General features: G+C 44.4%; 1 protein-coding gene across 1 annotated transcript in view; it reads right to left on the reverse strand.

Annotated features, from left to right (window-relative positions):
• VAPB (VAMP associated protein B and C) overlaps positions 1 to 24,445 on the reverse strand; it is a 44,367-nt gene continuing 19,922 nt past the window's right edge. Inside the window, exons 2-6 of the mRNA XM_081917313.1 lie at positions 19,525 to 19,677; positions 9,260 to 9,363; positions 6,173 to 6,253; positions 4,381 to 4,557; positions 1 to 2,756 (exon numbers count right to left, since the gene is read on the reverse strand). Of these exons, the coding sequence (XP_081773439.1) occupies positions 2,598 to 2,756; positions 4,381 to 4,557; positions 6,173 to 6,253; positions 9,260 to 9,363; positions 19,525 to 19,677 (674 nt within the window). The 3' untranslated portion in view covers positions 1 to 2,597. The remainder of the gene's footprint in view (positions 2,757 to 4,380; positions 4,558 to 6,172; positions 6,254 to 9,259; positions 9,364 to 19,524; positions 19,678 to 24,445) is intronic.

Here is a 24,445-nt window from a genome sequence, read left to right on the forward strand (position 1 = left end):
TTCGTTTGGGGGTAGATTTATTTGATTTTTTTTTTTAAAGATGCTACATAGTCAAACAGGATTGGTCTTTTTGTTTTTAACAGCATAGAACTAATTCCTACTAATTTTTTTCCCCTACATAGACTTATTTTTATATACAAAAAGTTTTCCTGACCGCTGTTTCCCCCAATGTTTAGATGGTCGAAAGTGAGAATTATGTCGTGCCCAAAGCATCAAGAGGAGGAAGAGTCCATCGTTACTACAGCAACAAAAGGGAAATTTAGTTCTATTCACCAACTTTGAACAGGTGCCTTTTCTCTCTTTTTTTTTTAACCATTTATAACAGTAGTCAAACTTCTGCGACGGTAAAGGAAACATGAGATGAAATACAGTCAACTTGCAACTTAATGTGCATTTAAACTTAAAAACAAAAAAAAATATAAAGAGAGGGGGGCACCAGCAATCCCATCTGCCACTGCAAGTGAGCTTGGGAGAGCATTTGGAGGTCCAAGGGACTATGTGTTTTGAGTATATGAGATTTTGGCTTCATGAGCTATCCCTGGAACGTAAGTTGAGAGTTGACTGTGTATTAAATAAGTTAAATATGCATTAAACATTTTGATATAAAGGACTTTAACTCAGCTACGTGAACCAACAGCAAACAGTAGCTTGGTCCCCTTTTAGAAAGAGGCATTGACCCTCCTCGCCCCATGCAACCTGCCACACAGGTGACTGTCCAGTGGCATTTTCCACATTGTTCAGTGGGGCTGCATTCAGCTCCTTTCAGCTTTCCATTGACTGGTAAGTTAATACCAGTGGTGCTAAACCAAACGTACCCAACCTGGTGCCCTGCGGGTGTTGCTGTTCTCCCAACTCCCCATCAGCCTCAACCAGCATGGCCATTGGTCAGGGATGAGGAGAGCTGGAATCTAGCAACAGCTGGAGAGTGGTCGAAAGGAAGGCTGGTCTAGACCTATCGTCCCACAAACGAGACAACCAGGTTGCTTAAGATTCATGACCTTTGCCCCCAAGTTCTTCCATGCACATGTCCCCTTTTCAGCCAGTTATAGTCCAAGAGACTCTTCTTCCTTTGGTGCAGCACCATTCAAGAAAGTCAGCTGATGGGCAAAGGAGGAGCATGTTATTTCTCTCTCGAACTGAGCTGTTGAGAAACGGAGAATGCCCCAGAGACTGAACTAAGCTGTGCTACTGATGGGCACAGAACAGCAAGTCCCATTCCTTCTCAGGTCCAGGAGACCAAATCCCTGACAGCCTTTCTTCTAGGTTCAGGACAGAAACCTGATCTCCAAAAGCTTCACGAGAAGGTAAATGGCAAAAGGCTGAAATAAGGTCATGTAAGCGGAAAGACCCCCCCCCCCAATGTGCAATGCATTATGTGGCTAAGCTTGTGAGAGTCTACCAAGGGTGCAAGCAGAGGAGGAAAGGTTTGCTGATGGAGGATGCCAAAAGGATGCGATGGATGAGGCAAGAGGTGCATGGTCCCCATTAAACATGATGCCATCTTGACTGGAAACACAGATGGACAGGAAGAAACTATTTTAGCAAGACGGGAGGGTTCAGATACAAAATGCGATGGCTCATTGCAACGCTCCTCTTTCCTACAAAGCCTGGCTAAGAAAATCACACCCGCAGTTCAAATCGGAGCACATCTGGTGCAACACGTTGAGTTGACCACAGCTGGAAAGTAGGCTCCTTGTGTTTCCAAACCACCACCGGCAATTAGGTTTCCTCACTGCTAGACTGACAGGAGCAAAAAAGCATGTGGGTGACCCTCTCGCCTTCCACTCCTCCTGCTACAGCCTCCCAAATCTTTTGGTCGCCCCTTTTCTATACACAAGACTGGCCAGGGCCAAATTTCAGAAACCCGGTGCTGCTGGCACCCTTCTGGATCATGACCCTGCTCCAAGTCCTCTCTCCCCTCTCCTCCTCATCTTCCAAGCTGCCCAGTTAGTGGTTCACAGCTCCTGCGATGCAGGACCTAGAGAGGCAGGGTCGCACTTAAAGAGAGTTCAGGGTGAATAAATAGCTGCTTGGGGAGTTACACTGCTGAGACCCAAGTCACACCCACTTGACAGAACTGTTAAAATTTAAGAGGAGGAGGAATGGTGGGTTAGCCTATTTTACAATAACGCCATCAACCTCACCTGCCTGAAAGCCAACCTCTAAATAACCAGAAGGATCTACTCTTTTTCAACGGAGGAACTTTTTCTTTTCCCCCCTCCAAAGAAGAGAAGTCCAGTAATTGGGATGAAGGTCCAAGAACTCTTTGAAGTTTAACTTTAAAAAAACAAACAGAAAAACCCACACACGCACACACACAAAATGCACCTTTATAGTGTTAAAATACATGATTTTGTCCTCACTGCTCGCAATCAAGATGCAACTCGCCTCTCTTCTCCTGCTCAACTCCTTGTACGTTTTATGCTTTCTAGAAGATTATGTTATGTTAATGTTATATTTGTGCAGGGGTAAAAATTTAAAAGGCAAGACCTGTGAGATGTCATACATTTTTTTTTTAAACATTTGTTATGAATAAATTTAATACCAATGATATGGCAGATCCATCAATCCAATTTACAATCCTCAGCATGCTGCCTCTACAAGGCGATTTTCCCTATAATGACGCCAATGATGAAGAAGAGGACCACCAGGGCGAGTAGTCTAGTGCTAAGCCCCTCTTCCTTCGCAACAGGTGCTGAAGCAAAGCCCGGGTGGTTTGTCTGGGGCGCCTTCCTCATCCGCAGTCCATCTTCTTCCTGCAGCAAGGATGATTTATGGAGATTAAAAAAAAAATCCACCAAGCAGAGGTGTGCATTAGAAGCTCAGCCGCAATTCTGTGCTGAGATGTAAACAATCTGGGGTGAGATAATGTGCTCCCTTTTCCAAGCAGAAAACTCTCTTCTGCGAGGCCCAAAATGTAACCAGGGTTCCTGCTAAACCTGGGATCCGAAAACAGTTCCTCCCCCCCAAGCTGGATTGATCAGGAACTGCAGTCAGTTCTAACCTCTGTTAATGCAAGTGCCAATGCTATAAGAAACCATGGGCAGCCAGGAGAAATTTGGACCAGAATGGAAGTGATGGGAAAAGACAGCACACGATCCTACAATCTGTTACTAACAGATTAACCATGGTTTAAAAAACCCCAAGTCTTCTACTTAAGCTTGCTAGTTACTCATTTTGCCGTCATTCACTACTGCGGTGGATTTTATCCATTAACCAAATTCACAGATTCACTCAAATAATTTCTGCCCTGTTCTCTGGCCAAAAGGCACCTAGAGTGGCTAACAACTGTCTAATACACAACAATAGATCAGAGTAAAGGTAAAGGGAACCCTGACCGTTAGGTCCAGTCGTGACCGACTCTGGGGTTGCGACGCTCATCTTGCTATATTGGCCGAGGGAGCCGGCGTACAGTTTCCGGGACATGTGGCCAGCACGACTAAGCTGCTTCTAGTGAACCAGAGCAGCGCACGGAAATGCCATTTACCTTCCCGCCGGAGCGGTACCTATTTATCTATTTGCACTTCGACATGCTTTCGAACTGCTAGGTTGGCAGGAGCAGGGACCGAGCAACGGGAGCTCACCCCGTCTTGGGGATTCGAACCACCGACCTTCTGATCGGCAAGTCCTAGACTCTGTGGTTTAACCCACAGTGCCACCCGCGTCCCTTAATAGATCAGGGTAAGGCTAGGTTAAAACAACAAAAAGCTATTGTTTGTTTTAAGCCATGGCTTAATTGTGAATATTCCTGCTGCTCACCTTCTCCCAATATGCCATACCCCAGAACAAGCATGGTACGGCTTATCGTGTGAACCCGGATTGTGGTTTATGTCAAACAAACCATGATCAGTAAACTAGAAGTAAGCCAAAGACAACGAACCTCAGCTTATTTCTGGCCTACCGCTTGTGGTTTGTTGGAAACAAACAAGCTATAGTATCCGATGGCACAAACCATACCGTGTCTTGTTTGTACTGGGAGACACAGCATGGCAGCACCCAACATAATGAATGACTTAAAACAAACTATGGGTTGTATTCTATGTAGGCTGCACCAGTGCAAGGATTTTCCTTGCGAGAGGGAAGCTTCTGCCTCTCCCCCCCCCCCGGCACCCCCTAAATCTCTTCTTGGAGTTCCCCCAGCCCTGGCAGGGAAGGAGAGGGCAGAATTCCTGTTGTACAAGCAGGAATCCTTGTACTGGCCTCCACCAGCACAATAGTTTAGCTGAGTGCACCTCTGTTACTTAGGAGTAATGTGTGAACCAGCATGAAACAAATCCCCAGCTGTTATTGAACGCCCAACAAAAACACAACTATGCCAGGCAGTTTGCAATACATGCCAATACTTTAACTTTGTCCTAAGTGTCAGCAGGCTGACCTTACCTTAAATTGTTTATTCTCCTCTCGTAACCTCTGAACTTCTAACTGAAGCCTCTTACATTCTTCCATTACTTTCTTAACTTCGCTGTCATCCAAAGAAGAACTTAATGATTTAGACATTACAGAAGATTCTGTCTTTGTTGCAGCTGTGGATATAATTTTATTTATTTCTACATCATGCTGTTGAGACAAAAACAACAACAACAGGAGGTTTGTTTTCATTGAGGGCACTTCAAATCCTATCATTCCACTCTTTACAAAGCACTTAGGACAGCCAACAATCTCAGTCAGCCTTCCCCAACCTAGTACATTCCCGATGTTTTGGACTACAACTCCCATCAGTCCCTGGGAGCCGGAACATTTTGAATACTGTATCTATGACTATTTTTGAAATCCCATTGCCCCAACTACTGTTCCCTCATCTCTGGGTTGCTAGATGGAGAGTTGTGCTTGTGTGAGAGACAGAGATGCCAAGAGCCTCCTACAGATACCTATTCTACTTGAAGTCTTAATGTTAGTGCTTTAGTAAAAGGAGTATTAAGTTTCTAGGGATATTTGTAATCACTGCCCATTACAACTGCCCAGACCCCTTAATTATTCTCTCAATAGTTCCCAGCCTTCATTATTTTTCACATAGTACACAATGACCCAAGTTCTAAACATGGGTTGCTCATTGCACCCATTTTGCAATGGGTGACAAGTGCGATTACAAACAGGGCCCAAAGATCTGAGCGACCAGCCAGGCACAAGGGTATTTATGTGTTCAAAAAGCAAAGCCAGAAGTGTCCAGGAACACCTCTCAGATTGTTGGAAGTGTCCTGTGTCAAGCTGGTGAGGTAGCCCATCTAGATGGAAAACTATGATCCTAGGCCTCCACTGCGTTATGAGACATCTTCAGGAGAAGGCTAAGGAATAAACCCTACACAAATCCAGAGTGCAGTCCCTAAGGCAGTTGGATGGCGTCTTGTATGCCTCTTTCCGGCAACTCCTGCAGCCAAGCTGGTGCTAAATGTATTGCTCTGCTTTCCTTTGGACCACAGCAGTGACTTGTTCTCTGGGCAGCCCAGGACCTCCATATACACCGCCCAGGCTTGAGGTCACTTCGGTGCTGCAAACGCAGCGAAAACAGTGCAGGAGGCAGCAGTTAAGCTAAACACAGCCTTCCTTGGCAACTTGTGGAACGTTCTATTTCTTATCTGACGCTGAAATTGCATCACAATCTGGAATACTAAGAGCAATGGCTAAAGCTACTATTTGCTGCCTAGTCTCCTGCCATTACAACTTTTACAGATTAAAAGGGGAAAAGCAGAAACCTGGAATCCATAAGGCTACTCTAGTGCAATATGCTGTAATTCCACCTTTTACACTGTTAGAGGACTAAGCGCCAGAAAAACCACCACCATATATCTAAAGGCATGGCTGTGACTGCAGAATTGCAATGCACAATCCTATGTAAAGCACAGGTGCAGCTTTAGTAATGATGTGCCCATGACATGATTCTGTGTGAGAGAAGAAAAAGCAGGGAACATACTGAAGAAAATCAGCTTCACCCACAGTAAATCGATCATGTTTAAATCAATTTTATTATAATCTACGAAAATATTTTAAATTGACTATAAAAGTGCCTCTTTGCTGGGAAGATTTGTTTTGAACATTTAATATAGTTTCTGAATAAACCACAGCCTTATGTTTGGGCCTTGAAATATATAGCTGGTTTAAGAGTCTAGATATTTTAGACACTACCTTTTACTTATAAGCAGCTGTGTCAAGTACAGAAAGCAACAATTGCACTCACGGGTTTATCGTTTTCTGCCGGCAGCTCAAACACACATCTAAGTTTTGAATCCATGAGTTCCTCTGGCTTTGCTTCTTTCCACTAAAACACACAGAACAGAAGAAAAAGTTAATTTTAAAAGAATTAAGTCTTCTTCAGTACTACGCAGTTTGTTTCCCCGATGTCTCTCCAATGTCCAAGATACCTTCCAGAAGCAAAGTGAAACCCCCTATTTCATGGATCATTCGTAAAAAATAAATAAATAAGGAAGTCTATCTAGCATTCTGAAACACTTCTGAGAAAGTTTCAGAAGGGCCAATAACAGGCTTTAATGAATCTCCCAGCCATGACAAGAATGGTGTCATCTTCTGCTGAATGTGATGAACAGCCAGCGTTTCCCTCCGACTGTGACGCTGCAGAGATGGGCGAAGATAGCTGGGAAGTCGTGCAGGGACGCCTGCTATCTTTCCACTCGAAGAGACTTGACTATGAAGTGCCAAAGTGCCCCCCTCCCCGCTCCCTAGGCCTTCTCTGCTTTGAAGCAGGAATGGTGGGGTGGGTGTTGAATTAGAGCTGGCTGGCGCATGCCCACCGCTCCATGCAACTCTTTGCTAGCGGATTTGGGCAGGGAGAATCATGGAACTGCAGAGTTGGAAGGATCATCTAATCCAGGGGTCAGCAAGGTTTATCTTGCCTGGGCCGCATCGGTCCCACGGAAATCCCTCCGTGGGCTGGATCGATCGCGTGCACCCCCGCGATTTTGATGCCTGCACCTGCGCAGACACGATTTTCAGTGCCGCGGAAGCGAGTCGCCACGCTGGTTCAGCGCACCTTGGTTCACGGGCGGCTTGTGGGCTGGTCAAACGACCTCCACGGGCCACTTCTGGCCCATGGGCCTTAGGTTGCTGACCCCTGATCTAGTCCAACCCACAGCAATGCAGGAATACACAGCTGTCCCATGCGGGGATTGAACCTGCAACCTTGCCCTTATTAGCACTCTGCTCTAACAAGTTGAGCTATCCACTTGGATAAGAGGGATTTGCCTGGGGAGAAAGGGGTGAGGCTTGCTCCTCCAGATTTTGGCTTGGCTTATTGGCAAACAGTGAGCATTTGGATGGAACACTCACACAGTGTGCTCCCAGATGGCACAGGGCGAACTGCACAGGCTAGTTCTACTTGCATAACTTTTTGTTTCCCACGAGGAGTACATGCCATTGAGCAAAAATGCAGTGGGACTGCTCTTAGCTAGGCCAACTGGTTCCACCTATTGTGCTTGGCTGTGGGTTGCATGCAATGTGCCCCAGAAGCAATCTGAACATCGCAAGCAGCAGGGCTGTTTGCTTCTGGTAAAGGGCAAAATCCTTCACAAATGCAAGCCACGGGGATTAACCACAGCCTCCCACAGAGGTGGCACCCCCTAGATAGCAAGTTTGCAAATTAAAGAACGGGTAAATGCTGTCATTTTCAATTTGTGTGTGAGAGAGAGGGTTATTAGGACACTGGCAACTGCCTTCCAGATTATTTAAAATGGCTTCTGCTCAATTCAAGGGGTATTTTGGTCTGTTGACCAGTTCTCATAAGCACCGTTCATTCAAAGTTCATGGTCAGGACCATACTTTAAGAGTTAAATATATTTTAATGCTACCAGCTAGGGTCAAAGGGACATGCTATTTATACAACTGATCCACATATTCTTGTTTTGGTTCCAAAAAACATTTTAGCTTTTTCAATGTAATTGGCATTCTTTTTACAATCTTAGGCTTTGCTGCTTTTTTTTTTTGTATTTCTACTGCTCTCCTGCTGCTATTAGAATATTTTGCAGCTGCTTTCGTGCTTTACTGATTGAAGATTTGTTGTTGGCAATTACATTATGAGTGAACATCACTGGTTGTATGCAATGAAGTTGCCCCGTTATCAAGAGGGGTTCCACTTGTGTAATGGAACTCCCCCTCCCCTCTGATCTCCCCATGGCCTACAACCTGCTTGGGAGAATTGGGGGAACCCACAGAACAGATCTGGGGGGGCGGGGTCGGCAACATGAGAAGAGGAAGAGAAAGTCCTGTTGCACAAACAAGATATTCTTGCACGAACGGAATGACTTCGTTGGATATAACCCTATGCTAATATGCCGTGAGCCACTTTCGGAGAGTTAATCCCTGAAAGGCCGTCCGTAAATACTGAAGTAAATAAACGTGCATAAATAAATTGTAGACCTTGCCGCTGGGCAAGATTCATCTGTACTTTTCACAGCGATACCATCCAACTCTAGCAGCAGATGCAGAATCCATAGGTATTAACCACAACCTAATATGGATAAGGGTACCCTGAATTTTCCGATGTGGCTCAGCCAGCACTGCCTTCCTCTGCAGAGAATACGAAGCCACACCATTCCTACATTATGCTGTAAGGGTATTCTAGATGTGGGGGTGACATCAGTGCACTTGCGGCGTTCAAGCATGCCACAGGGCCAACATTATTTACAAATCCCTCTTGCTGGTTTGGTTCATGCTAGAGATGTACAATGTCCAGAAATGTTGGAAGCTGTGGGCGAGGGAGGGAGGGATTTGTTTTGTTTCTTCATCTTTTAAGGAAGAAAAAACCTGGGATCTGTTTTTGCAAAATTTTAAAAAAGCACACACCCCGCCCCCCAGAACAGATTTAGGGTACGCATGTGGGGACGAGAGGGGATGAAGTTCCATTGCACCTGGGAAAGTCCTTGCACCAAGATAATGTGTTAGCAGGATACAGCTCAAATATGCTTGCAAAGTCCAGTTGCCTAACTTGTTTTCCTGAAGTGAATAAGTGAGCAAATTAAGATTTCTCCTCAACAGACCTCCATGAATCTTGAGGCATCGGCGCTCTCAGCAAGACTGCCAGTTCAATCAAAGGTATCCAGATTGTCTATTTCAATTTTCATTTCTTGAAGGTTGTCTGACTTCCAGTCCAAGCCCCCACCCCCTTTTATACCGCTAGGTGCTCCGCCTTGTCTCGCTATTACACTGTGCCCTTTAAACAACTCGGCGGCTCTTGTTAAAAGGCTTTCTGCCATGTTATTCACACAGAAGAAAAACAACACAGCACCTTGAAGAGCCATTTCTCAATACTCACTACTGCTTCCATGTCTGAAGTATCGGGGGGTGCGAACATCGACTGAACCATGAACTTGTGTTTACTTTTTTCGTTAGGGTCGTAATCAAAAGGCTGTAGCATCACTGAAAAGAGAAATCATTGCCATTAGAACCGCAGCCATTTATTGCCATGAGTGCATCTTTGCTCGTCCCCGGAAGCAATTCCTGGCAGAGTCGATAGATGCAAGGAAGCTGGGAGCACCACAACATTAGTTTCAGAAGCTTAACCCCAGTTGCACAGTGAAAATGCTTGAGCTTTTTTATACTTGCAAGCTACAGACTTGTGCAGCGCAAGGGCATTTGTCGTGACTGCTGAATGGGAGAAGGGAATGCGGTTAGAAATACATCCACTTTGTGTAGGAATGTTATTTCTTGGGTGGCATTTACTCAAATTACCCCAATAAGCTATTGTTTGCAGAGACCAGGTTCTCACCTCTGAAAAATGGGAAGCCGTTACTTCTTTTTACAAACCGTTAAGACAGATGCTTCATGCCTCCTCATGCATGGAGGGAAGAGCGCAGAAATGCTTTGCTGCAAGGATAATCAAACAAATGCCCTCTCCTCTTCAATGAGCTGAGGGAATAGCAGGGACTCTCCTGTTGACTGCACCCCTCCCATAGCGACACACCTTACAGTAGAGTCCTCCCTAGCAGCTAAAAGCAGTGCTTCTGTGTCCACATCAAGGAAAAATGGGTGATTGTATGTGCCTCGAGTTCATACACAAAATGTCCTTATCTACCTGCAATTTTCAGGGCGACTACGTTGCATCCCTCCAGAGGCTGCTAAACTATAACTCCCACGAGCCCCACCCAACATGGCCAATGTAGTTTAGTTGTAGTTTATAGAGTTGTAGTTTAGTGACCTAGACAGTCACCCCTGAAGAAAAGAAACTTCTTCAATTTCACATTTTTCACTATTATCATCTGGTTTATATCACTTCTTTTCTCCCATATAAATCCTGGTCTAATCCTCATTTCCAGTTACAAACATCCACAGATAATTACCGTATTTTTTGCTCTATAAGACTCACTTTTTCCCTCCTAAAAGGTAAGGGGAAGTGTGTGTGCGTCTTATGGAGTGAATGCAGGCTGCACAGCTATCCCAGAAGCCAGAACAGCAAGAGGGATTGCTGCTTTCACTGCGCAGCAATCCCTCTTGCTGTTCTGGCTTCTGAGATTCAGAATATTTTTTCCCTTGTTTTCCTCCTCCAAAAACTAGATGCGTCTTTTGGTCTGGTGCGTCTTATAGAGCGAAAAATACGGTACATCTGAGGGCATAATAGCTTTTCTGTTTGAGGTCTCCGGTAAAATTATCTCCCCCCCCCCCCCAAAAAAATAAATAAATTGGGAGGTCTTTGGATTCGAACGTAAGCCTGGCTACAGGTTTGTGTGTCGTTTCTGCTACAGTCAGGGCCAATGTGTAAAGCATTTGAGTTGTCGACATAAACAATTCCTTTGCTGCCTGTTCCACCAGTTGTCAGAACCCCAGGCATCTGGCACAAACCACGGCTGAGGGAATTCTACAAAACATCCAGAATGGAAAATTTAGGAACTTGTCTGTACAGCGTGGTATGCTGAACTATGGCATAGTGTGTTGTCTGAACCCAGGCTCCTGGTTCCTCTCTCCCCTCGCTAACCACAAGCTGTAGCCCAGAACCTGCATGCTCAAGTCATGCTAGCAAGTCACAGCAAGGATTACCATGTCCAGCAACCCATGATTTTCTACAGCAGCTTAGGTTTTGTTACGTAAAAAGAATGTGCAGTAATGCAGCAAGGAAACGCCAAAGCTAGGAAAGAGAACAAGGCCAAGTCTGCGCTACTATGTGAAGGGGTGCACACATACTAAGTTGTTGCTAATAGCAACAGACTACGTTTTGTTTAAAGAAAAAAAAAACATAAACATGTTTTAAGAGTACAGAACATTCAGCTTTTCCAAAGCTGAATCTAGGCTTGCAACAGGCATGTCGCAATGAGACGTTTGGCCAAGCCCTGCCTGAAAATCTATGCAATGTTCTATAGTCAAGGACACATTCCAGTTCAACGTGCCTTTTCTACTTCCTGCAGATCAGATATGCCGGCTCAACTTATTAGACCTTGCACACCAGTCTCCACACAGCAAGCGGTATATAAACAGATGTGAGCCTATTGCACAACTCCTGCTGCAAATCACCAGGCCCTAATCCACTTCTACTCCGATGCACCTATGACAGGGGGAAACCCCTACTGTATTTCCCCTTGTATTGGAAGCATCCGAGAGATTTTCACGCCAACAGGAAGTGCGAAGAGATGTGTGGCTGCCGGGAGCGGGGAAGAAGGACCCGGGTAGAGGAAAGGAGCTATGCAGGGACACTGTGGGGCAGCCCCGGCTTTAAGTAGCAGGGCAGTCATTTGCACCCATCCAAAGATGTCTTTTGAAAGCATAAGCTGGTTCCTCACGGTCTGCAATTTCTCAGGGAGATCCCAAGATATGCAAATCAGTAAGCTTTTGAGTTCTGAAGAATTCTTCAGCAGGCAAAATCAGAGGATTGTAGAATTGGGACCCCCCAGAGAACCATCTAGTCCAACTCCCTGCGATGCAGGGAGATCGAACCTGAAACTATGGTGATGCGGTGATCGAACCTGCAACCATGGTGTTATCATCACCACGTTCCAACCAAGTGAGCTTGCGTGCTACTTTAAGCACGAGGTGGTCGGGGCTGCAGCACACACTCCCAGTGCTCTACTCTAGCATCCTTGGCAATGCCACAGTTCAGGCTGGGGTGCCCTTTAAGGACTTTGGCACCATAGCCTTGCATGGCTTATCAGGACTGAAAGTGGCTTTCCTTGGATTTCTCCAAGGAAAAGAGGAGGCACCACATATCAAAGCAGAGGACCACAAACAGACTGAGAGGGACTGTCGAATTTCGCCAGTTGTAGCAACGTCCTAAGTAGTTTTTAAAAAGCAGGTATTTAAACATTTATCTACGCCCCCCTCCAGTTTAACCAAAGCAGCAGAACCAGTAAAATCCATAAATGTTAGCGAAACCTGGAAACTGAAGGGCCAGGGCAAATAAACAGGTTGGGGGGGGGGAGACGTTTGGTGCCAGGTGAGTCTCTGGGGTGTCCCAGCCTGAAAAGGCTCTTCTATTCAAGGAGACCTGTCTGCAATCATCCTTGTCAGCACTCAAGGAATCCAATGAGGACTGAGTGTAAGAGTGCGAGAAACAGAAAAATCAGGAAGTGGGGAGGGAGCTTCCTGGAGTGTCCTGAATGGTTGCCTGGCACCCTGGCTAGAAGGACTCCACAATGAATTTTTTTTTTTTACTGCAGGTTCCACTTGTATTCTTTCATTCTGGAATCCAAAGGCTCCCAGAGTCTTCTGAAGACCCCACCCTTCCTTCCATCAGGGGAACTTGAGAAGAGACAATTATAGCAAGAGCAGTGCAGCGAAACACTCTGAAAGGGAAAAAGGGCTGAGTTAAGCAATTCCATGACAAATCACAAGAACGTGCACAACGGATGTGCTGACAGTGCTGTTAATACACCAGCCATTTCCTAAGAAACTGAAGTGCAGGCATGCAACGGACTCCAGAGTCCCAACAGATAGGGATTCTCTCCCGGGCAATTTGCATTCCAGTTGAGGATAGCTTTAAGGAAGCGAAGAAGAGCGAGCTGCATTTCTAAGCGGCATCGTCTAAAATTTATTGCATGATTTCTGCTGCTAACCATCGTGATGCTAAGGAACCCTAGTGCATGTCAGCTGAGACCGAGGACAGAAACGAGATCACACGAGAGCCCCATGATAACTCAGTAAGGGAGACTCAGACCTTGGGGCATCATCCAAATAACATGTCTGTCCATGCAAGGTTTTATGTTTTATGTCTGGTGTTGCGGCGCTCATCTCGCTTTATTGGCCGAGGGAGCCGGTGTACAGCTTCCGGATCATGTGGCCAGCATGACTAAGCCGCTTCTGGAGAACCAGAGCAGTGCACAGAAATGCCGTTTACCTTCCTGCCAGAGAGGTACCTATTTATCTACTTGCACTTTGACATGCTTTCGAACTGCTAGGTTGGCAGGAGAAGGGACTAAGCAACGGGAGCTCACCCCATCGTGGGGATTCGAACCACCGACCTTCTGATCGGCAAGCCCTAGGCTCTGTGGTTTAACCCACAGCGCCACCCGCATCCCTATAAATCACCATAAACATCTATAAAATATCAGAACCTTCAAAATACAGAAATAACAGCTGCTGCTTGGAAAATCTGTCAGTAGAGTATGAGACTCCTAATCTCTGAGTCGTGCATTCGAGCCCCACATTGGGGAACAAATTCTTGCATTGCAGGGCGTTGGACTAGATGGTCCCCTAGATGGACTAGATGGTCCCTTCCAGTTCTATGATTCCATGATCAAAACAGTGAAACCGCAAGCAGTAACGGCCTGCGTACAATATTTGGCTTGCCAGCTGTATGGCAAGCTGACATCTGATCAACCTGACATTAAGATGGATTCTGGTTTCAGCCACTCCAGATGCACACAGTTCCTTGCATGCTAAATGCTTAACTGAGCTCCTGCCATGGGGTAGCACTCCCCTTCCTCCGTTTTTTAGGAACAGATATTTCCATGCTAGACCTAACCATTAAGCCATTACATTAGCACTCATATGCTATCTTACGGTGAGGACTGACCATAGTTTGCACTTTAATCCTGGGTCTGAAGCCATTACCTTTCGTCATGCCCTGTTCCCTTGTTGTGTTTATCTTCGATTAAGCAACTGCAAGCGGTATCTTGCTGCAGTTTTGTGCAGGTAAGAGTCTCTCTACACAGTGGCACCTTGGGTTAAGAGCTTAATTCGTTCTGGAGGGCCTTTCTTAACCTGAAACTGTTCTTAACCTGAAGCACCACTTTAGCTAATGGGGCCTCCTGCTGCCCCTGCGATTTCTGTTTTCATCCTGAAGCAAAGTTCTTAACCCGAGGTACTATTTCTGGGTTAGTGGAGTCTGTAACCTGAAGTGTCTGTAACCTGAGGTACCACTGTACATGCAAGCTCCAGACAGATCTCTAGAGGCTGTCCCTTAATAAAAAAAAGTGCTCTCCTTGGAGCCTGCTTTTACCACTATCTGTAAGGAGATATGCAACGGATAACACCCTGTCGTGTTGTGACATAATCTCCAACCCTGCTGACAGCACTGAGGTTTGCCCCATTCCTGTCTGCTGATCTGCACAGAGGCATTCTCGATAGCTGCTCCAGTTATGGAACTCCCTTCCCTTGGAATCTCACCAGAGCCTAGGCAACATCATGCAGCGCTGTGAAAAAATAATAATAAAGTCTTCTTCTGGGCTGGCTCTTGGTAGCTCTGGTCCAGCTGAGAGAAGGGTGGAGGCAGTAGCTGGAATACGGTATTCAGAAGAGCTTTCAATTAGATGCTTTGTCATCCCAAGTTTATTTTATGGTCTTAGCTACGAGCCCTTGGGGGCTGTGCAGGATAAAAAGTAAACAAGTATTAATTAAAGCATGCTTTGCAGAAGGCCGTGCGCGAAATTAAGACCACATGCTCCCAAGGACGCTAGAAATAAGCTGCTTAAAGGTGCAGCACAGGTGGGAAATATGGGGAGCTACGAAGCAGAATTAAACCAGCAAACACCAGGAGGAGAGATGGAAATGGCCGTGCTAGCTTTGAGGGGTATAGCCGCCCTTTGCTTGGCTGAAAGTGTATTGATTATCCCTGCATCCTGCAGCTTCAGTCCTGGAAATGGACTCTTTTAAGTGCATTACTGATTCAGCCAGCTAACAATTAAATGCCACGTCATTCTGTGAAAGACAAAGCATGAGAAACCCCCACCCCCTTCACTTGTGGCAGAACCAAGAACTCCCATGTGAAAAACCTGACAAAGCGGCTGAAACTCTGGTTTCTCAGGCCTTCTTCCATTAACACATGTGCAACTGAAGGAGGAAGGTTCAGAACAGGGGTGGGGACATATTTTTTTTTTTCTGCCAGAGGGCCATCATTTCCTTCCTTTTATTTTTCGGGGGAGTGGGTCACATGGCCAGTGGGGAGCAGAAAAAAAGGAAGTGGAAAAAGGACAGCGCAATGGATATGAATTTTACCTTTGTGCAATAAGTTAGTTTACAACCCCCCACAAACCACCTCTTTATCCTCTACCCGAGCAAGCAATTAGTATATAAATATGAGCCCCATCCTGTCCTGTCCCCTTTATAAAGACCTGAGGAATGAGATCATCACCCCACTCCTACTCACCGTCCCAGGCCGCCCATCTGCGGCCACATTGTTCTTTCTGTTATCAGATCAAAATGATCAGACAACAGCAAAGGTTGCTAGGTTTATCGAGGATGCAATGAGATTAAGGGCCACTATCTGAACGATAGTCTTGATCATTTGATTGTCCTTTTTATCCATTGTTGTCTTTTTAATTGTATATATTGCTTGTTTTATGTTGCTATGGCCATTGGCTAATGCAAATAAAGTTAAGGGGAAAAAAATATATATGAGCCCCAAGTTGCAAAACTGCCACTGAGAATATATATCCAAATGACGGTGGAAATGGGGTGAGCATTGTCTCTTCCAAGCATGCTTTTTTTGAGGGGTGGGGTCCTAAAGTGAGAGACAATTGGATGACAAAGAACACAAATAATGGCCTATCCAATGTCATCTGGTGTTGAAGGTAGTCTGGAACACAATGAGGAACGCCTGCCAAATCAGGCTGTCTTAAGACACTAATTTTAATTTATATAATAGGGTTCTTATTTTTAATTTCTGTGTAAACCTGTAGTCATATATAATGTACAAATTACTGTACATGAGAGCTCTGGGTTATCTGCCTGGTGGAGGCCCACCCAGAGGCATTTACCCACAGTAAATTTTCCACAGCTCTATTTTGCTGGGAATTTTTTTTAAAAAAATGCTTCATATATTCAGTATCACCAAGGAATGGATGCCAATCACAAATTTGGCATTAGGCAAACTTGGCAGCTTTACATTTTTAGTTTTGTTTACTAAATGCAAGTAAAACTGACATGATAAATTACATCAGAAAGTTTTCTGAGGCAAATTATGATATGGAAATTATCCTAACTTGCACAGGAAATTTTCCGGAACATTTTCCGATTCAAAATTTTCTGGAAAGCCCACACCACTGCCTGTAGGGAACAGAGTATAAATGCTCAAGTCTGCTGAAGTTTTAACGGGTTTCCGCTAGGCAGAGAAAAAGTCTGCCACAGGCATTTGGGAACTGGTGGTAGGAACAGAGCGGGGGTGAGAAACCTGTGGCCCTCCAGATGTTGTTGGCCTCCATATTCCTGCATTTCATAGGGCTGGACTAGATGACCCTTGAGGTCACTTCCAACTCTACAATTCTACGATTCCATATCCCTATCAGCCTAAAATGGCCAACCGTTTGGGATGAAGGGAGCTGCAGTTCATCATCATCATCATCATCAAAAGAGTCACAGATTCTCTATTCCTGAAGTAGACAAAAGGACTGGAAATGTTCAGGGGGAAGGGGATTTCTTCATTTCCTCCCTCCCAGGCTCCCCCCATTTTTACAACGGAAAGGGGGAGAAAATCTGAGGGAACATCGAAGAACATCCTATGGAAAGGTCTTCTCCTTTGGAATGAGTGAAATGCCTTTGCTGGACAAGGTCTTACTCTTCCAAAATGTTCAGTATGAAAATTGTTGTGTAAGACAATCTACTGCATTAGAGGATAATTTCTGTGTAAACTTGCAGTCATATATGATGTTCAAAACCGTGTGTGTGTGTGTGTGTGTGTAATTTGCATTTAGAGGAGGTTGGCATCTTTATGACGGGAGCACAAGCTGTTGTGAATTGCTGCTTTCCTTGTTCTGGTGACCTCTGATCTAGACCCCATCTAAAGCATACATTTAAAACAGTATTATACCACTTTTAACAGTTACGGATTCCCTCAAAGAATCCTAGGAAATCTAGTTTAAGGGGAAGAGCCACCTCCTTTCAACTCCCAGCACTACAGAATCCCCACAGTTCCATGGCAAGAGGGACTGCCTGTTAAAACCACTCTGGAAGTGGTGGGAGGTGTAAGAAAAATCTGCTATCCTTCTGACCAGATACCTCCCTCCCTTGGGGGTCAATCTTGTCACCTCTCTTCCCCACATACCTTTCTAGAAGGCATTTACACGTTTGAGGTTACAATCCTACCTGGGAGTTAAGTCCACAAAACACAACACACATTATTTCTGCATAAGACTGCTCAGTAAATTCCATAAATACAGTAGAATTCTATAGATGCCATCTAAGTCTCCTTCGGCCAAAAACAGTTGTATTTGTTAGTGATATTCACAATGCAGCTATCAGCCAGGTTTAAACAAGCATTCAGGTGAAGCCTTCCCTTTCAATAGAGAAACAGCCAACATGGCTTAAAGGTGGTCATCACAGTCTGACAGGCAATGCTTGCTGAAAGGTACATTACCCAGGAGACAAACAGACCTAGTTTCAAATGCAGGTTTAAAAGCTGCCTATTTTATGCACTGGGTAGTAAAGAGTTTTACAAAGTTCTACAAAAATTTTAAGAAGAAAAATTAAATAACCTTTTTTGGCAGCCAATCAGAGTAATACCCAAAGCTGAAGAGAAAGACACTGCATGCATTTGTTTGTAAGAAATAATTGCAGAAAAGTGTACCAAGAACTAGCCTTGTGCATTACAAAATAAGGCTCTAGTTGCAATCAGATCTTTGAGCACCAAGGAACTAGTGGCAATTCTCATGCATATAAAAGTGTAGCTGAAGAGCACATTTTCAATAGTTTAATTAAGGCAGACATTAACCAAATTGATTTAGTATTTCCATCTGTCCTATTGAGCATCTGAAGTCTACAGACTTAGCATGCTTAAAAGGTCATATATATATGTATACTTGTTTTATTCCAGAAGTTAAATTGCTCTTAAAATCAACTGATAACGGTTAAGAGATGAACAGGCCTGTATTTAGCTAAGAGCACAAACCTACCAAAAACCAGGCACTTTTAAATCCCCCTGAAATCAAGGAGATTAATTTAAGCATGTGTTTAATCTTCCACTCAAGTCACTACTAAGTTCACCTACTCCCAACTATTTATTGAGCAGCAGCAAACTATTGTTTTAATAGAGCTACCATCTGAAGCCATGGTTTGTTGTTGACTTACAAACCATGGCCCTTTAAAAATACGGCCTTGCATCGCTTGAGAAACTGGCACCCTTTCTTAACCAGTTTGGACACACTGTCCTGTCCAGGTAAGGCTAACATGCTACAAGGGAATGAGACAACAGAACAGCTGGAAAATAATACAAGATTTCCATGCTGAAGGTTTCAGGTTCAAACTGTTATCTCCAGTTAACAGGATCACATAGGAAGTGATACGGAAAACCTCTTTCTGAGACCCTGTAGAGCTGCTACAGTATGAGCAGATAGAAGCTCGACTGTCAAACAGCTTTATGTACCGTATTTTCCGGCGTTTAAGATGACTGGGTGTATAAGACGACCCCCAACATTTCCAGTTGAAATATAGTGTTTGGGATATACTCGCTTGTATAAGACTACCCCTCTTCCAACACACACCAAATAAAAATTTAAAAACCAGTCTCCAGTCCGTCTCAGAAATCCGCTCCACTTTCCAGTGGCCGGGGGCTTCTGGGGCCAATTTTCAAGTGTATTTCTGCTTCATCTAGAGAGCTTGGTGTCCTCTGATTTAATTTGCTGTCGTTTTATCCTTTGGTGGGGAGTTGCTGCAGGAGATGCTGCTGTAGCCGGCGTATAAGACAACCCCCCGACTTTTGAGAAGAATTCCCTGGGTTAAAAAGTAGTCTTATACGCCAGAAAATACAGTATTCACCATTTGCTACTGAGTCCTCCTCATTTGCTAACGGAACCATTATTTTTCTATAATAATTATCTTTTTGTACCTCACTGTTTTCACTTAAGTTTTTATTCCTTATTGGTTTTGCGCAGTATTTGTAGTTCAGCAGATTTGCTCTAAATCATTTTAGAATTAATGATCGAAAATGGATTGCCTGCTTTGTAAAGTTCATTTTTCATTATCCCTTAATGAAACGCTTCATAAATGAAACGACATAATTAATAAAAAACAGAGCTTTTACTTAACATCTCTCCCTTTCTCTGTTTGCTGTCCTACTATACCAGGAGGCTAAGCAAGCAAACCTGGGGAAATGGATGGGGTTCCTTAAATAAGAGATCACCGTGCTCATTGCAATGTTGGGGCTGTTATGTCAGAATAACTTACCAGACACATTAATTGACGTTCCTGCATCTATAATCCCACTGTTGGGTCTTACGCAGTATCTGCGTGGTGCTGTGGTCTTCACCTTGAAGCACACATTTCTGTCTGTAGGGTTGCCAAGTTTCAAGTTCGTGGTGACGACGTCTGTGAATGGGCCTGCGGGACGAAACAAAGGACACGTCAAAACGTTTTCCAAATATTTCAGAAAGTACCTTGGGCTTTTCTATTCCTACAGATGTGTGCACCTACCAGGAGGCTTGAGCTCAGAGTTCGAAATTAGCCAGGTGCCAATAACATTTTGAACCTGGCTATCGCCTACCTGCGACCAAGTAAAGGTGCCCAGACTCCACGATGGCGCCTGACATCTCCACCATCTGGAGGTCTATGGATCTTGACCATTTTCACACACTAGCAACACTTCCTTGTAGAATTCTATTTGTTATGTTTTACCAGCAGTGAGAGATTTTACTTTCTTGGGCTCCATGATCACTGCAGATGGTGACAGCAGTCATGAAATTAAAAGATGCCTGCTTCTTGGGAGAAAAGCAATGACAAACCTAGACAGCATCATAAAAAGTAGAGACATCACCTTGCCAACAAAGGTCTGTATAGTTAAAGCTATGGTTTTCCCAGTAGTGATGTATGGAAGTGAGAGCTGGACCATAAAGGCTGATCGCCGAAGAATTGATGCTTTTGAATTCTGGTGCTGGGGAAAATCTTGAGAGTCCCATGGACTGCAAGAAGATTCAACCTCTCCATTCTGAAGGAAATCAGCCCTGCGTACTCACTGGAAGGACAGATCCTGGAAGCTGAGGCTCCAATACTTTGGCCACCTCATGAGAAGAGAAGACTCCCTGGAAAAGACCCTGATGTTGGAAAAGATGGAGGGCACAAGGAGAAGGGGACGACAGAGGATGAGATGGTTGGACAGTGTTCTCAAAGCTACGAGCATGAGTTTGACCAAACCGCAGGAGGCAATGGAAGACAGGAGGGCCTGGCATGCTCCGGTCCATGGGGTCACGAAGAGTCGGACACGACTAAACGACAACAACTAGCACAATCAGGAAACAAATAACAAAAAAGACTTTCAAACCGTCTGGCCCAAAAATGGCAACTAGGCATTCCGTTTTGGAGGCTGCAACCCTGGTTTAAGGAGCTTATAAATCTGAGCTTCTAACACTGCCTCCTGTGTGCTGGGACCCCATGACAGACACACAAGAGGCAAGCCAAGTTATCATTCCTTCTATTTTTGTGGTTCAGACTGTGTGTGGCCCTACTTATGTTGCTAAAATAGCACAAAGGTCTGCACGATCCAACATTTGCAGAGCTATTTTTTTTAAAAGAAAAAAAAAATCCTACGGCAGGGGAGGAGGGCCAAAAAGACTAGAAAGGACCAAGCATGCAATATGTGGTATAGAATAATGGTTGGAGGAAACCAGGGATGTGGTGGGGAGAGGGTGGAATTGAGTGACCTGAACCTGTAGCAAAACACTCTCCAGCACAGCATTTTGTTGCAGGCCCCCAGTTGCTGACCCCGTCCCGAATTGTAAAATGGGGATGAGGCCAGGGCACAGGCGATGTCTAGCTGCCACCCCAGCGAATTAATAGCTAAGCTGACCTCTGGCCCCATAACTTCCTGGCTCACAACCCTTGCTCTTTACTGTGCAGCACCAGCACTTGATTCCATTTGTGTATTGCTCCGGCAAATGTTTTCTAGAGCGGTGTTTAGACGTATGAGGTTCCCAACTTTAAATAGCAGGGCATGCAAAGCCTTGTTAGCACCAGTTATAAATAGCCCCCTAGTAAACTATATTATAACTCAGCTTGCAGATTCTCCAAGTTTCTAAATGGGATGTTGCTATTATGGGCAGATATGAAAGGTCAGGAGTTAATTACTTCTCTGGTCAATAGCTGAAGGAAGCTGCCAGAGGATAAAATTTCAGGTATGACTTCTGACTGCAGTTTAGATTTTTATGAGTTCCCTTCTAGCCTAGAACTGTTTTGGTTTATTTCATTTCATTTTTGTGCTTCTTTATGAGAAGATGCACAAAATTTGCACCAGACCACCACAAGTTCATCTTACGTACAGTGTTACCTCAGGTTAAGTACTTAATTCGTTCTGGAGGTCCGTTCTTAACCTGAAACTGTTCTTAACCTGAAGCACCACTTTAGCTAATGGGGCGTCCCGCTGCCGCCGGAGCCCGATTTCTGTTCTCATCCTGAAGCAAAGTTCTTAACCTGAAGTACTATTTCTGGGTTAGCAGAGTCTGTAATCTGAAGCGTATGTAACCCAAGGTACCACTGTACTGTAAAAAACCCAAAGCAACACAAAAAACCCTCATTATTTTCCCTATCATTGCAGAATTTTGATCAAGATTGGCCACTAAAAGGTATATTAAGAAGCAACAGAATACTCGCAGATATGCTTTCTGCAAGTGGAAGAAAACAAAATGGAGGATTCTTCCTTTCCTTTCAAAAAGCTCCAAGTAGGCACATAGCAGAGTTTTATAAAATTATAAGCAGCATGGAAACAACTGGTATCCCCCCCCCCGGTAATATCTGAAGTTAGGGGAGGCACACCATGAAAGCAATTTGCTTAAGAATCGGGTCAATTGACTTATGGAACTCATTACCACAATATGTGGAAACAGTCGCTAGTTTCATATGGTTTAAGGCTAGATGCTGGGATTAGATGAGAGCTGCTGCCTTCTTGACTTGTTTGTGCGGTTCCCAAAAACATATGGCCAAGTGGGTTTATTTTTAGTCTCACCCAGCAAGACGAAGTCTTGTGTTCTTTAATCTGCAGGACTGATGGCAAGCTAGGCAAGACAGGTTAGTTTTAACAAATGATCCTATTTTCTTTGCTGCAATTTATTGTACTAATAAAAAAATTATACGGACTTCACCACAAGGTCCCAAGGTGGGTTTCAATAATACACAATTATAAACAAAATTAGAACTGTTCCACCTAGAAGATAATGGTATAAATAATGGCTGTAAGTGTATATTTAACGTAAATCATAATCCTCTGGACTTCTAATCGGATGTTATTGGACACAGTGGACCTAGCTGTGTGTCACGCTAAACCATGGTCAATAAGTGGAAGCCAGTTTTCAGTCTGCAGTGTGGATGCCATCAATTCTTACCTGGCAACGAAGATCACACTGCACAGTACAGCCTTCCTTCCAAACAGGAATAGGTAAAGCACAACCACACACAAATCCAAGTCTAAACAAAAATATGTTATGTTTCTCCAGGAGAAAATAATGCGGCTCTATGCATCCTTTATCTGAAGGCCCAGACTCATTCTAGAAAACTTGTTTAGCAGGAGGGATTTAAACAGCCATGGCTCGCCCACTGCAAAGAATCCTGGGCTGGGAACTGTAGCTTGATAAAAAGGGTGCTGAGAGTTGTTCTGAGATTCCTCTCTCAGACCTACAATTCCCAGAGTTCCTTGGGAAGACAGACTGGTTGTCAAACCTCTCTGAAAATGGTGAGGGGGAACAAGGGTCTCGTAACAATCATCAGCACCTTTAACAAACTGCAGGGGAAACTAAAACGAACACAATGCACTAAAAGTTAATAATGAGAAGATCAGAATGGTATTTTGGGGTGGGGTGGGTAGGGACCTGGCTATCAGCTACGCTTTGGTCAAGAGAGCAAAAGGACATATTCACAAATTCACACCCTATTATATTGTTCTGAGAAATTTTACAGACTACAACAATAGTTAGCAGCCCAGAAGCCGGCAAACAATTCCTCCAAAAAAGAACATAGAATACTGCATAATTTCCAAGTTTGCCACAGTTCATTTTGTACTTAATATACCAGCGGCGCATCAATCTAAACTAACCACTTTGTGCAGTGGCATTACAGAATTGCATCTATTTTCAAGTAAAATGTGTGCTGAAGGAACTATGGCAAAAGAACATTATGTCTATTCTAAAAGTTCAACGTCAGCCACACAGCCCAAACAGTTGAGACCTTTGCACACTCTTACAAGGGGGCTTGGGAAAGGGCTATAAGGGGGCTTTGTGGCAGATGAGTCAATGTCCACCAAGCTTGAAAGCCCCTACTCTGGACTACCTCTACTGACAACAGCACTAAAGCAATCTTTTTTTAATATCACCACCAACAACAGGAAGTCGGCACAGAATCCGTAGCTAAATGCTTTCGTATTTTAAGTGAGGCACTTTCTGTATTTTAAAACAAAGGAGCAAGCTAACACATCAATATAGACAGACAGTACTTAATGCAACACACATTAAAAATAAGAAGCTGCATTATATACCTCTGCTGTAATTCTAGCCAATGGGTGGTATTCAAGTACTGTGTCCCAACTGTACAAGGATTTCCTCTTGCACAACAGGCCTCCCCCTTCATCACAGCTGGCACCTTCCCCAAGTCTTTTCCAGGGAGTATGGGGAATCCCATGCAGGGGGAAGGGAGAGGTGGAGACTAGTAGCACAAGTAGGTATTGTCGCGCTGGTTAAATGTTCACTTAGTGCTATTTTGGATTCCACCCAACCTGCCTTACCGTTGGATTGTCTTGCTAAAGATCAGCCTTTCACGAACTGACACCCTCTTGTGTGCTGGTTGAGGCTCATGGAAGTTGTAGTCCAAATCGCTAGGCTGGGAAAGGCTGGTACAGACTGTAGGAAAGCACCCCAGGAATACACACCTGCAACTGCCTTTGGCCCTTCCTTGTAATTTCCTGCAATGTGCTGCAGGGAGGGTATATATGCATGATGGAACTGCGACTGCATGTAGAGAAGAGGCACCCTTTTGCTCTCATTTCTACCAGTTAATATGTCAGTTTCCATATAATCTAGCCAGCATAGGCTTTGCATCCATGGTTTTTAAACTAGAGAAAATGAGCAAGGATTGTGGGGAGGGGTAATGAAACTCACGTTTATGCAGGGCT

The sequence above is a fragment of the Podarcis melisellensis genome, assembly GCF_964234715.1.
Source record: "Podarcis melisellensis genome assembly, chromosome: 6".
Lineage (NCBI taxonomy): Eukaryota > Metazoa > Chordata > Lepidosauria > Squamata > Lacertidae > Podarcis > Podarcis melisellensis.